We start from the raw sequence: 15,327 nt of genomic DNA on the forward strand, positions 1-15,327 counted from the left end.
TCACTTAAGTTGATGAAATGTACACTAAAGTCACAACCAAAGCACATAACCCTTTGACACAATTCAGTGTTCTCACAACAGTAGTAGAGAAATAGACTTGGCTTGAACCTGTATGGCTCAAACAGGAGCTGTGGTCATTATGATGGCCCAGCATGTTTTGTTTGACTGTAATTCAAAGAACATTATTTAAAAAAATGATTAAGCGTAAGATAAAATTAAGCAGCATCCTCTTCACGCTTATACTATTTACACTTGTCAGCTTGAACACTTGCAACTGTGAATGCATGTGCTTACACTTCGCTTCTGTGACATGAAGAGGTTCAGGTTTCAGTGGTTAATATGTTTGTAGCTATACGATTTGCTTTCACCTCTGCCAATTCCAGGTGACAACACATTTTTAAATACTTTATTATGTCAACTTCATTCACTGCGGACAAACCATTGTGTGGCCTTTATTTCAGAGGTCAGACTGACATGCAGAATCCCATAGAATGAGTTGTTGTCCCAATTCAAGCCTCACAGCATTGTGACGCTCTTCACACACACACACACACACAAACAAGGGGACCCATGTGAGTACAGAGCAGCATAACTCATATCAGTGGCTCTCAGAGACCTTCTTTCATCCCAATCATTACAAACTCATACCAGGTCACCCCCACATTTCTTCTAGAAGCAGCTAGTGGCATGGCATCCCATTTCCCAGAGTATTATATTATCACAATGTTTTATATTATCACAATGCTTTGTTTAAGGATTCACCACCCTTTCTCCCCACGTAATGGTTTCAATGGTGTTGTAGAAAGGGGGCTATGGGTGTGACAATGTGAAACAGCAAAATTACATCAAAAACAAACAACAAAGCATAATTGACCAGCACTGTGATGTGAAAATACATTGACCATATCAGAGTCGTAAATTAGCCTTGAGACAAAAATATAAATAACCATTTAGTGTCATCTCTGTGATTTCTTGGCTCCAATTTAACAGATTTTAAGATGGCTATTGCAGTCAGCAGTTATGACAATGATGGCTGAAATTGGCTTTGGATTTGTGCACCACCAAACAGCATTGATCTGGAGTTTCAAGATGACTATGTGGGTGTGTGTATCCTTAAAAAAAAGAGTTTATGTTGTTCAACTACATTGTGGTGGCTTGTCCGTAGCAGCCCAGTGAAGTCCCAGTGAATCAGTTATCCCATAGTAAAACCAGAGGGGATGTTCAGTCTCTTAATGTCATGTCCAGAGTTAAATACACTGATCTTGTGGCCTAACCATCTGTCTATTTCACAGTGCTGGCTGGGAGTCCTGGGTTTACATGATGGAGCATTTGTTCTTGTGGTTGTGAGGCTCTTTGAAGCGCAGTCTCTGCTTGGACCTGTGCTTCTCTAAGTAAGTCAGCTGTTTGCTATTGATGGCTCCTCGGCGCTTCCTGTTGGTACAAACAAAAAAACAGCACACAAATAACTGCTCTGTGATGTACAATACATGAATTACATTTTACCATGGACTCAGTATGTTGCATAAATAAAGAAATAAAGATAGCAAGAGATAGGGAGAGAGAGAGAGAGCGAGAGAGAGAGAGACAGACAGACAGACAGACAGACAGACAGACAGATAGACAGATAGACAGATAGACAGATAGACAGACAGACACATCCCTGGAGCAATCTGAAGATTGACTCACTGTCGAATGAACTGAACGGCATCCTCATATTTCATCCCGCTCTCGATCAGTGCCAGGGCAACCATTACGGGAGCTCTGCAGAGAACAGAATTAGCTGTAAGACACACAGCTGAGAAAGACCAGCCCATGTTCTCCCAGTGCAAAACATTTCCAGGAAAAGTGTACCACCTAGTGTACGTGTGTGGGAATGGATTCAAAATGGTTCTCCCCTGCCCATCCAAACACTCTCCAAGGAATGCACTGAACCCAATACTGCTGCAACAGATGCATCTAATGCCTGGACAAGGGCTTTAATCTTTTCTGCACATTCTTCATCCCTAGGTCCAACTCAGGGCTACTAGTTAAGCCATTGCAGCAAAGACAGAGACTGCAGTGGTGCGCTATTAAGTGGTTTTAAGGCATGCACAATTCTTACAAACTCCAACAACAGCAAAGTTGTCACAGATAAAAGTGCTAACTCATGTCTTTTGGCTATATTCCAAGTTGGCAATGTCCTGCTGTGAAAGCTTTTTTATTTTTTACATTTTCCTGGGGTGGTTCTACCAAGACCATGGAACTGCATAGTGCATAGCCTAGACAGCTAGTCTGAATGACAGGTGTGTTTATCTGTCCTTCACATGATTATTTCCTTTTGATAATTAATTAGAAGAGGATACCAATACTAGTTACCTATAAAAACATGCATACTGTCTCTAATTTAACCACCATCAACAAACTTTTCTGATATAAATAAGCAAATGTTTTTGCCTTGGAAACTTTCTGCCATTTACATGACATACTGAAAGGGCCTTTGTACTGCATTTTATACCAAATTTAAAAAAGAAGTACACTGGTAACATAGGGCTCAAGAAACTCCCTCTTAAAGGATTAGTGCAAATAATGGATTGTGATGCAACCCAAGTCCCCCCAAAATGAGACAGGAAGACCCCCATCCCCATATGAAATAATTTTCTGAGGACAACACAGAAGACCAACATGATCTCTTCATATAAATACCAAAACAAACTGTACGGACTAAAACAAACACTGGCACCTTGTCAAGCTTTCCCTGGGGAGGCCAGAAGTATGTCAGCAAGTCTGGTGCTTCACCAGTCAGAGGGAAGGGGTCAGGGGTCAGTTGAGGGGCCCAGGAGAGAAGGTATCCTTCAGCTTAACACCACCAATGGATGGGCTCAACCCTGATCGGATCTGAAAGCTCCCACTTACTGACCGTCTGGTCACATTTTCATGTGCAGAGGACACGGACTGCTAAGGACTGGGGGGCTTACCAGCCTTACAAATGCTCCAGCGCCTTTCAGATGTGCCTTCCAGTAGCAAACACTGCCTTTCAGCTGAGAAACCTTTCAAATTACTTCAAGACTACTTCACTGCACGGCAGAATTTTGTGAAGTCACATACACATACACAAATGTATGTTTCCATGCTAAAGTGTACAAATAATTCTCAGTGAGTCTCGGTCCTGCAGCTTGATGAGGTCCTACTCACCGACCCAGTCCAGCTACACAGTGCACAGCCACACAGCAGCCAGGATCCTCACAGAACTTGTTCTTCAGCAAGGTCAGCCAGTCATCCACTATCTTAGTGGGTGGTGGCGCCCCATCATCAAAGGGCCAATCCTGCAAAGGAGACAGAGACCGGGACAGTGAGCGGCTACTCCAGCCTGCGTCATCTCTAAAGAGAGAGACTAAGAGGATGACACTGAAGCCTGATGAAGCTGTATTTACCAATTAATATTATCTCATTTATTGATATGTGCCAGATTTGAATTTGAATGATTGTGTTTGTCAAAAGAATCACATCCTAAAAGGAGATCGGATTTTTCATCCAAGAGTACATGGGTTTGTCTGAGCAGAGGCAAAGTGTGCGTGCACTCAACTGACTGAATATGTAGGTACATGCAGGAGCATATAGGCAAGGGTACAAATGAAGACCGCATGAGACAGATCATATGCTTGCCTTGAACTTCAGGCCATTACCATGGCAACGCCATGGGCACTAGGAGTGAAGCAGACTTTGCTTGGACTGTACTATGTGTCACCATTCACATCCTCAGTACTACGCCCTCTGCATGTTAAAGTACAGGTGCAACAAATCATGAAATCATGAACTGATTCAAGGGGTTATTTACTTCTGGTTTCCAGTTACAAGACTCGTAGGTCTGCCTAGTTAGTAAGCCACTTGTGTTATGATAGTCTGCATGTCCATTCTTAGTCTCATGGTTATTCTAAGAATATTCAGATGCTGCCCCAATGGCCAGTTTTAGTCTGTGTTACAATAACTGACTGTATTTCCTGTTTGGTTCACATTACATAGGGATGTGTCAGATAAATGAGACACAACCAAATGCAAGAAGTTGATACAACATTTACAGAGTTGTTGTTTCATTGTCTCAGACAACATCTTTCTGTCAGTCATGCAGGCTAAAATGTTGCAGTGAGGAGTAGTTTTATTTGAAAACTGTCATTTCCGTTTAACTAACTCAATTCCACATTTTCCAAATAGGACCTTAATATAAACAGTCCTGCCTCAAAGTATTATATACAGTGTTATTAACTGCTGAAATGCTTAAGTGTTGTGTAATCTCTCTGCTGTGATAGTGTGATGGCCTTTATCCTAAACCATCATAAGCCAGAGAAAGCTAACAGTCAGACCCACTAGGTGCCACCATTGTGTTAGACTTCGGTGTGGATTTTTAAGACAGATTGGCTATAACCGAATGTCTGCGACAGCACAACAAAGCTGATTTTGAATGTCTTTCCATTTAGCTTCTATTGTTATACAAAGAATTTCATAAACTGACCTACTTCCAACAACAAGTAGACATTCTACCACCCTCTCCATTCAGAAGCCATATTAGCTTAACCTCTGACTTAATTAGGGAAGGGGAACCACAAACAACCATCATAAGAACCATCTCCTCCAGCTGAGGCAGTCAAGAATCTCTTCAGGTTAAATATAACATTTAAATCCACTAAGAGGTTAACAGGCCTTGGTCCTGTCTGGAATGTTAACCGTAAGCTATTCATTCCCAGAGGACCCTCTAGGACATGTGGAGTCTGCACTGCCGCCGTAGATGGATGATTGCACTACTGCCATGGTCTAATTGTGGCAAACGTCCACTGACTTTGAAACACATACCTGTATTTTCTTCCAGCGACCTGACACTACAGTGGTCAGAGGGAGGTTTGCAACACCTGTTTCCTGTCAACTAACACTTCACTTACAAACCTCACACCTCCATTTCTTTTCCATCTCTGCAGGAGTGCAATGGATGATGTGACTGCACACATCTGAAATACTACCACAGCACTATTCATAGGTGCCCAGCATGGCTTAGCAACCCTCCACAAATGACAGCTGCCAACTAGAACCTTCAAGTGTGCCAGGTAAAGCCACAGGTGGCAGATTGGCAGCCAAAGTGGCAAGTTGAGTTGCATTAGGGAGGCCTTTCTTGGTAGTGTTAAGGTAAGAGGTGGCTATGGATGAAGCTGTGAAGTCAGTCATCAGCTCGGCAGAATTAGCTGAAACCATGCAGGGAACTAAGTTCCAAGTCTTGAGAGTTCTCAATCACCCTTTCCACAAACTGTGCAAGTCAATAAGCATAAACATTACCGTGAGACCGTGAGAACACAAACTTATACCACAAATTCTTAACCACCAACCTAAGTTCTAGTTTTCATCATTACCGGTCAAACTCCGACCTCTAACCTGACCTTAACACTATACACTAGAGAGAGGCAGCCTGTTCATTTTCAAGTGGCAGAACTAAAGCATGGAGGGGAGTGACCAAGCCCCCTTGTCAAACACTCTAGCGCCCATGGCAACAGGGGACATGTTGATAAGCCAAATTGAAAACACATGTGACTCTTGGACACAGAGAAGGAACATTTGACAGTAAACAGGGGGACATGGGACGGGAATGTCCAGAGTGTCATCTCTCTACACTGCTTACTCTGGCGGCTAACTTCTGCATACACATCAAAGGGGACACCAATACAGAGCTTCCATTGTTGCAAACAAATCCCTGGAAACCAAAAAGCAATCCCAATCCATCACCATGGAAACTCCATAATTCTGATGAAAGAGCCCATGTCACAGGATAATGTGCCCATGTTCGTAAAGTATTCACCTCTGGGGTTCACCTCTGGACAATAACAGGAGTGCCATTTCATAAACAGTGAAAGTATTGACTTGTTTCCTAAAAATGTTAAATCTGCCTATAAGTGCATGTTTGAGAGACGCCTGCACACACATGCACTTCCTCATACAGTAGCTGCAGGGCATCCCTCAGAGCAGTAAGGATAAGACACAAATGATGGGTATGGGATCACGGCAATGTCATTTTGGAGAAAATACCTCATCAACCTCGACATTAGTTTACAAATCTCTCAAATGTGAGTTTGAGTAAAGCAGTAGAGCAGACCAGAGTGCCAAAACCTCCAGTGTTCCTATAAACCATGTGTATGAAATAACCTCCAAACCAATGCGGTGTACTGAGAGAGCATCCTGTGACATATACAGTAGGAACTTGGGTGGGCGGGCAGTCCTTTACCATCACGGTAATCCCATCCTTCTCCAGGGGGGTTTTGTCATAGGTGACCTCACACACTCTCACAACTGTTGTTGCACCATACTTCTTCAAGTCCTGTAAAACAGAAAATGAAAGCAGATTTTCTCAGGTCATTGAAGCCAACTGTGAAAGGCATCTGTAGCACCTTTGGAGCGGTGTAACTGGTAAACTACAGTTCCTGAAACAGTGTATGTATGTGCATGGTGTTTACCAATGTTAGACTTTTAAACTTTAAATTAATTCATGCAACACATCTGACCTGACAACATTTTAGGTGATCGCAACAATATGGTGAACATGCTTTTCATGACATGACACTATAAATGAAAATGATTCAAAGCTGAAGTTCTGAGTCTATGGTTTGGACTGACATTGCTGTCTTGTTGTGCATGACCACCTCACCTCGATGAACGTGCTGAGGGTGGCGTCGGTTGGGTTGTGTGTGATGAGGAAGCGCATAGTTTTGTAGCTGAGCTCGACGGGGGCTGGCCGGTTCATCCTGGCCAGACCCTGAAGCTCACCTCCTGGAGAAATACACACCCAGGCTGGGCCAGCCTCCAAAGAACCAAACAAGACACCGCTGTGCGCTTGCAAACAGCTGAGTACTCCTCCCGGCTATCAAAGCTCCGCAATATTCTCCAGACAGCAGCCACTCAGACCCAACAAAAAAAAATAACCCTCGGACCATCAGCCCCCAGTAGTCTGCGGCCAGCAGGACCAGAACGCGGTTGGTCTCTGTGGTACAGCTGTGTGAGAAGAGCTGAGAGGAAGGGAAATGGGGAGTAGAGTGCTCGTTAGGTGACACTGTCCTGGGCCCAGTCTCTCCTTAACCCATTGGTCTGCTTTGCGGTTGCCAGCCAGAAGGACAACTGTGTGGGCAGGCTGGTATTACTTTGGGCATTCAAAGGGCAGAGATAGGCATTCTGCCCTGTGGCCTAAGCAATGAGATGTTGGGCGTGGCAGTAATCTCCGCTCCTTTGCAAGAACTCCATCAACAATGCTGGGATACAATACTGTAAAGCGTGAAGAGAGAATCCAGTTAGGAATGAGCATGAATACACTCCACACATTCTAATCCTAAATATACAATCTGTCGAAAATGCTATATTCTTTGGGTTCCATAACAATACATATAACATAAACAGTCATCCTATAGCTAGAAAAGTCGGAATTCCAATAACAAGTAACCTACAACAAATATTTCAAAAAGTATTTTACTTCTGTTAGGGATCGACGTAAATAGAGATGTGCATATGACTACAAATGACAAGGAGACGTCCCCGATACACAACAACATGAAACGTTCCAGAGGGAGCCCACATGTCGCTCAACTGCGCAAACCTCTCAGACACATGTCTTCAGGTGGAGAAAAACTACGTAAACTAAATTATATCAAACTTAATCAACTCAACCGCCACGAACTTGTAGCCTTTCGTGTAGACGAGTTACTTGCTAGACACATAAGAGTGACAGGATTGCCCCTTGCTCCGCGTCGAACATCCGCAGATAGGCTATATCCACTCACCAACTTGTTAATTATCTGACGGGAGTACACTGGAATATCCACTGCTTCTCCAAACACCCACTTGTCTTTCCTCGGTCCTCTTTCCCTGTGGCTCTTACCTTGGTGTTGAGCTGTGCTCCGTTCAGGATTATGAACAACTCTTCAGAAGGAATAGAGCCCTGTAAACGGACGCTATGGTTAATACTAATAACTGTCTCTGCTCTGAACCAGTTGAAGCTGCCTTGGCTTGCCATATGACACTGACAGCACTCAAATGCTAATGTCACAAACAAATGCACACTTAATGCTCTTAGGCTGCGAGTAGAGCAGCCCCTCCCTCTCTCCCGGCCCCACTATAAAAATAGCCCAGCAACTAAGCCAAATAGGTAACGTTGCAAGCTACCGTGAAGATGAGCAAAACTGCTCATTGTCAATGCCAAGAATATACTCCATATGATATGGGGTCAGAATGTACTTAATCCACATGTTGTTGTCGGCTACTGAGACCAATGAGGTAGAAGGTAGGCCTATTGGTTAGATTTAAACGGAGAAGATCACTTTATGTGCCAAATGTCCACATAGGCTACAGGTCACTATAGCAGTCTATAGACTACCTCAATTCAAGGCATTTACATGCGAAACTAGGGAAGTAAAAGTCAAAGAAATTATGCATTGTTTGTAAAATGTGCTCAGCGTAGTGAGCAGTTAATCAACTGGGTAGTCACTGCGTTTATATACTGCATATAGCCTGCAGGTACATTGTCTTGTCCACTAGGAGTAGGCCTTTTCCTAAATCGCTCAAAAAGAACTAATCATTTTCTCGTAAATCCTATTCACAAAGACACCAACGACAAATAAACAAACATATACATATATGACAAAGGATACAATTTTTTTTAAATAAAGTAAAAGTGTGCGTTAGTGACAAGGAATTAGGGAATTAGATTCGTACCAATAGTCTGAGTTTTACCACGGAATGTTTTTTTTTCCCATCTATATATTGCCATGGGCGATTTTTTTGGGGGGGTTATTCCTATTCAATAGCATTAGGGAACACTGTGTTTGTTTGCGGAGAGGGTCAAAAGAACGGCTGCCTCCCCACAGTGGTCCTAGTGCGGTATCGAGTCGAGGTATGGCCAAGAGGGCACTGCTCAGCGCAGGCGGCCCTCTGGGGCCCGTCTCACAGGGCCCAATACCCCCCCCCCCCCCCCCCCCCCCTGTCGGTGTACCTCCAGCAGTCAGGGAAGGTCGTATGTTAAGTCTGTAACTCTGCATATATTGATTAAAGGTAAATGTGAAGTATTCAGCACACATTTTACTCCAAAGCAACTTAAATTGACTGGGACTCAAACCCAGGTCAGCTGCATTGGGGGTTCGACTACTGATGAACTATTGACACGGCTCCGTAGCAATAGTGCCAATCTTATTGCCATACAATTCTGTAACAATAGTCACTTTACCAAAACCCATTCATTCTCTCACACGAAGTTATTTTCTAAGTGCACCCTAAAATCTGTTTAAGGTCTAAAAACATGGCTGATGAAACATCAATGCTAGTGTTAATACTGACAAAAATTCACATTTAAAAAAATTGATATTATGGGTTAAAATTGCTCAACATACTGGCCATCTACTGTTTAAAATTATCCTGAACCTTGCAAGACCCACTTGAGGCCGATGCTACCTTGAGGCCGTCATACAGTTGACTGTTTGGGACTTCTCTACATCTTGAACTGGGCAGTCCACCTCCCCTAGCCACGGCCTGTGAGTGAGTGTGAGCCTCATTGTCATTTTCTGATCGAGAATCAACATTACAGGAGTTTATGTCCTCACCGGGAAGGGGGGCTTAAAGACAGGAGCTCTAACAGAGTGTTGCAGACAGAGGGTGAAAGGAGACATCCAGTATGAGAAAAAAAAAATAGCTTTTGGATCACTGAAGTATGAAAATGAGCATAAAAGGTCCTCTTTAACTTGCTAAAAACACTCAAAACTGTGAATCACTCAAATCAAATATATATATAATCCTATATTGCTATACATTCATATGCCATTTACTCACAGAAACAGGGCTCCTGATGTATATCTTACAATCTGAAACAGATTGAATCAAAGTCTCCCAAACCAAAGTTAAAAGTTGCCAACAGTCTTGCTAGTTATTTACATGCTCACTAGATATATACAGTGCCCTCCACAAATATTGGCACCCCTAGTGAATATGAGCAAAACAGGCTATGAAAAAATATGTCTTTGCTGTTTATCCTCTTGGTCTTTCACTCAAAATATTCACAAAAATCTTACCTTTTCATTGAAGTAAAATTATTGAAAGAAAATAAAACTGTTTACATTAAATAAATATTTTTCCCCAAAACATGTGTGCCACAATTATTGGCACCCCTAGAAAAATCTTATATATAATTCCAGTCATGTATAATTCCAGTCATGTTTTACATTTTTAAGTTCACCTGTTTGATAAAGAACTCCTAGAGGTCAACCATGACTTCCTGTTCCACTGGCGTACAAATATGAGGTAACACAGGCCAAATTCCATTAGTCATTCATCACTATGGGAAAGACCCAAGAACACAGTGACGATCTGCGACGGAAAGTTGTTGAGCTGCACAAATCAAGAAATGGACACAAGAAAATCTCTTAACAGTTGAAAATACTCATTTCCACTATCATGGAAATAATTAAGAAGTTTAAAGCGACAGGAGATGTAAGGAATCAGACTGGAAAAGGACCTGTCTGTAAATTGACCCCACGCTCCGTGAGGTGGATGGCTCGACTGGCAAAATAATCTCCAAGGATCACAGCTGGAGAATTGTAGAGGTTAGTTGAGTCTTGGGGTCAGAAAGTCTCCAAAACTACCATCAGACGCCACCTACATCACCACAGGTTGTTTTGGAGGGTTGCCAGAAAAAAGCCTCTGCTGTCAATTAACAACAAACTAAAGCGCCTACAGTTTGCCAAATGTAAGTCAGACTTTCAATGGGACCGAGTTATATGGTAAGATAAGACCAAAATAAAGCTTTTTGGCAACAAACATCAAAGGTGGGTTTGGGTTTGGCGTCTTTGATGTTGTGGGGCTGTTTTTCTTCCAAAGGCCCTTGACATCTTGTTAGGATACATGGTATCATGGACTCCATCAAAAACCAGCAGATATTAAATGAAAAACTAACTGCCCCCTCCAGTAAGCTATAAATGGGCCGTGGTTGGACCTTCCAGCAGGACAATGATCCGAAGCACACCTCAAAATCAACACAAAAATGGTTCACCGACCGCAAAATAAAGGTTTTGCCATGGCCATCACAGTCCCCCGACCTAAACCTCATAGAAATCTGTGGGATGAGCTGAAGCCGAGTCTACAAACGTTGACCTCAGAATCTGAAGGATCTGGAGAGATACTGCATGTAGAAATGGTCTCAGATCCCGTGCCATGTAGGAATGGTCTCAGATCCCGTGCCACACCAACCTCATCACGCATTATAGGAGAAGACTCAGAGCTGGGAGGCTGCAAAAAACATTAAATTAAGGGATGCCAATAATTGTGGCACACATGTTTTGGGGGAAAATATGTATTTAATGTCGACAGTTATTTTTTCTTTCAATAATTTTACTTCAATGAAAAGGTAAGATTTTTGTGAATGTTTTGAGTGAAAGACCAAGAGAATAAACAGCAAAGACATATTTTTTCATAGCCTGTTTTGCTCATATTCACTAGGGGTGCCAATATTTGTGGAGGGCACTGTATATGCAAGACCAAAGAACAGTCTAAGAAACTCAGAGAAAAGGTTATTGAAAAGTACAAGTCAGGGGAAGGTTTCAAAAAAATGTCCAAGGCACTAAACATCCCCTGGAATTCTGTTCATTTTTTTGTCCAAAAAGCAAACTTATATTGACCATGACTGATTTATAAAAGCAATAAAAGGGTAAAACATCCAAGGGGGTGAATACTTATGCAAGGCACTGTAGGATTGAATCCTGAGCAGTGTGTCAAGAAACCACCACTTCTTCAAAGAAAAACTGTGACCATTGGCCCTGATCACAAACCACCCTTCAGGACAATATCAACAATGGCACATATTCTACCAGAACTAGAATTCATTTGAAAACATTGTTCCTCCTCATGTTTTGTATGTCAGCAGCACTCCAAAGACTTTTCTTTTCAAGGCACCGGAGGAGGTGCGTCACGCAGAAATGCCTGGCAGGAAGACCACCAAACATGTATTTCTAATTTTCTCAGTTCTCCCAACTCCACAACTGCCACCTAAATCCTCATGGACATGCACCCCCTCTGCGTGAGGGAGAACCGATCACCTGTCCTGCGTAATCCTTTTACACAATGGTCAAGCGAAAAAAGAGGCAGCAGTGTAGAACTCGGCCATCTCTGCTTACTTGTAATTATAGGGCATTGCCCTCAAAATGTGATCCAACCTGTTGGCATTATGAGTGTCAGGTGTTCAGTGTGGCTTTTTGGTCTATACTATACAAAATGAACCCCCATTGGTTATTAATGAAGTGTCAAAATGCGGACACTGTACTGCGGTTCTACTTTTATAAAATCAACTTCATGGATCACTGAGGAATTTGAAGACTCCACTGATGGATGCTGCTGGTGGATGTTGCTGGGTTAATAAACAACTTCACACAATGCCCAGGCCTGCATTCCCTGAAGTCAAGCCACTTCCATCAAACAGGAGTCTTTATTGGAGGATTCCACACAGGGTGACATCACGAGGGCCGCAGCATGAGAGAAGGCTAGAGCATGTTTACAGGGCTCGCTCGTAAACATCACGCACTGCCATCCAAATGAAGTAACAGCATCACATCTTCAGATCAACACAGTATGACCTTGGCCCATTGACTTTATTGTATTCAAAGAAACGTAATCTCAGACGGTACTTTCTGGAAAGAGCAGTTTCTGGAAAGGGTGGTTGATTCAGTATAATATATCTTTTAATGATGACATACAATTGAACAGATGTATATATAACAAGAGCAATCCGAGATTTCTGACCTCCAGCAAGGGTTGACGTTGATAGTAAAGCAAGATCTAAAACGTTCATCTGAACAATAGCCCAAAGTCTACATTCATTGTAAATTTCATTAAAATCCGGTCATTGGTTTTAATGTCACTTTAGGTGTGAAAACAAAGATCCGGATCCAGAATCCCGATCCAGATCCGGATCATGCTGAAATTTTAATGGGGATGTCCCAGGACCAAGATCCACCTCTTGTGAAAATTCAGAAAAGATCCGCCCAGTAGTTTCTGAGAAATCTTGTCCAAAGACAGACAAACAGACGGACAAATAAATAAATAAATGAACGGACCCGATCGCATAACCTCCTTGCTAGAGGTAATAATTGGTTTTACCACCTTTGTATGACACAGCACTGGCAAAGACAAGGTCATTGGTCTCACACACACACACACACACACACACACACAAACACACACACACACACACACACACACACACACACACACACACACACACACACACACACACTTTCTCTCTCTCACTCTCTCTTCCTCTCTTCACTTGCACTCACTCACTGCCCTTCACCACTGCTCAAAGAACCTAAAAAACCCCACAAATCTAAAATGAATAACACATTAGCAGTGTCAACCTTAATCAGCTAAGAAAAGCAGTTCCCCAACTTTGCACCACCCGGGTGGTGAGCTCTAAAGGCAAAGTGGGCAAGGAAGTGACTGGCCCAGGGCTTTAGGCAGGAGAAAGAGGTCACTGGCCCAGGGCTTTAGGCACTAGAAGGCCGATAAGAAGATCAGCTTTAAGGGGAGGTCCCAGGAGCACGGGAGCCTGCTGGAATAAACAAGCGAACAGTGGCATAGAGGAGGTTGCAGGTTGAGAGAGGCATTGTGGCAATGACTGCCATTTTCCTGTTTCAACAACATTCTGATCACACTGCAAATATCATAGACCAATTGCTCCCTAACAATCCAATCTGTTCCTGCTTCTTTCATTAGAAATACTAGCTCTCTTAAGAAGCAACTGGTCCTGAAAATGGTTAACCTAGAAGCTAGAACCTAGAAGTATTCAACACTTACTGAACACACTGGTGGGTCATGGTTTGTTTTCTTTTCCATATCAACACTAACCATGGATTACTATAATTTTTGTACTCTAAATAAAGATCAACTATAGTATATGGCTACTATGGTATAAATGGTAGATATACTGTAAATATCATTATTTCTCTGTTTCATCATGATATAAAATTAAAAAAATCAAGTCAAGAAGTAGAGGCCAAGCAGAATGGGTCGGTGTGTCCCTGCGCCACCAAGGTTGAACCTGAATTTGGCAGGTCAGTGGAGCTCGGCTGGGCTGCATTGTTTTGGCTCAGCACTCATGGCACTTCACTGTGAGGCGGCCAGCAAGGCAGGGCTCTCAGAGACACCTGGGAGCTAAATGTATCCAGTGCAGCTGCCGTGTAGTAAATCTGGCGGGGCTGTGATGAAGCGGGCCACTCTGCTTCTGAGGTCTTAAGGGACATGCTGAGCCGGGGGCACTTGTTTTGAAACCCGAGGACTCTCTTAAATGTACGTCACTCAGGATTTAATGTCTTTCCACAAACAAGGTCAAACCAATAAGCCAGAGCATAATCAATTAATATTAATGCCCAAAAAACAGGTCCTTGAAATAAAATCAAGCTGTCACCCAAAATCCTTGGCTGTCTATATACCACTGGAAGAAGTTTGAAAATGTCACCAGTAGTGAGCACTGACAGTTCTTCTACAGACACACGTGTACAGTGGCTCTAAGAGCTCAACACACTGCACCTTAAGAAAACCCCATGCAAACAGGCAAAACACTCACAAATTAAGAAAACATCTTCACAAATTTGACACCACATTCACGGCATTTAGAAATGCAAATTTAGACACCATTTCACAATTACAGCCAACAACAAGGGAAGGGTTTCCCTAGGACACTTCAGATGTTGTCCTAGTGCATGATGGAGTCCTCTCTCAAGTCCAATTAAGGAGTACCTGAAAAATTCATGGGTCTTGTATTACACAAACATTTGGTGTTGGGATATTCTGCAGAGTGCAATTTGTTACATGTTACCTGATAGTATAAGGTTGCTTAGAAAATCATCTGTAAGCATCACTGACTTTTGATGGCTTAACAGAAGCACTGATTAGATGTATAACATTTTGAAGAGAAAAAAAGGTTATTCCGGAGTGATTGGCTCCATAAAGATGACTGCTGAGGACAGCCACTGACTGCTCTGGGTGGTGTGGTGAGCAAAAAGGTCACAGGGACAAAAACAAACATGGAAGGCTGACAGGGGACACCCAATACAGAGGCATCTGATAACTTCAAGATGGGTTTCACATCATAGGATCATAGATCTGTCAACCAGTGAAGAGGCCATGTTCACACAGAACTCCTGTTAACCTGTTAACATCATTGGAATATAGGACTAAACTAATGACTGCTGCCCTTTCCAAAGACATTCCCAATTCTAACTAGCAGTCAAGCAGGAGCAAAACAAGACTTTCTACATTCATTTCACTACTTAGTAGTTGACAATACAAAAC

At 42.7% G+C, this 15,327-nt stretch overlaps 1 protein-coding gene across 2 annotated transcripts; it reads right to left on the bottom strand.

The window, feature by feature from the left end:
* Window positions 1-392: 392 nt before the first annotated feature.
* Window positions 393-8,020, bottom strand: LOC308380840 (protein tyrosine phosphatase type IVA 3-like). 2 transcript variants are annotated; one of them, XM_080858271.1, is made up of 6 exons: window positions 7,880-8,020; window positions 6,659-7,269; window positions 6,239-6,331; window positions 3,172-3,302; window positions 1,687-1,761; window positions 393-1,431 (listed from the first exon to the last, which is right to left on the bottom strand). In XM_080858271.1, exons 2-6 carry the CDS (start codon window positions 6,752-6,754, stop codon window positions 1,314-1,316), a joined length of 513 nt encoding a protein of 170 aa, XP_080714397.1. In that variant the 5' UTR covers window positions 6,755-7,269; window positions 7,880-8,020; the 3' UTR covers window positions 393-1,313. The 2 variants fall into 2 exon arrangements, with proteins under 2 accessions (XP_080714397.1, XP_080714398.1); XM_080858272.1 differs by having other exon boundaries at window positions 7,782-7,937.
* Between the last annotated feature and the right edge of the window lie 7,307 nt (window positions 8,021-15,327).

The sequence above is a fragment of the Sprattus sprattus genome, assembly GCF_963457725.1.
Source record: "Sprattus sprattus genome assembly, chromosome: 19".
In the NCBI taxonomy this organism is placed as follows: domain Eukaryota; kingdom Metazoa; phylum Chordata; class Actinopteri; order Clupeiformes; family Clupeidae; genus Sprattus; species Sprattus sprattus.

What these genes read in the sequence shown, in the direction of transcription:
- LOC308380840 (XM_080858271.1), bottom strand. Translation starts at nt 6,754, where the DNA reads ATGAACCGGCCAGCCCCCGTCGAGCTCAGCTACAAAACTATGCGCTTC. An exon ending in TGTGTAGCTGGACTGGGTCG is followed by an intron (nt 1,762 to 3,171) that starts GTGAGTAGGACC and finishes TGTTCTCTGCAG; the next exon opens with AGCTCCCGTAATGGTTGCCC. An exon ending in GCCGTTCAGTTCATTCGACA is followed by an intron (nt 1,432 to 1,686) that starts GTGAGTCAATCT and finishes TTGTACCAACAG; the next exon opens with GAAGCGCCGAGGAGCCATCA.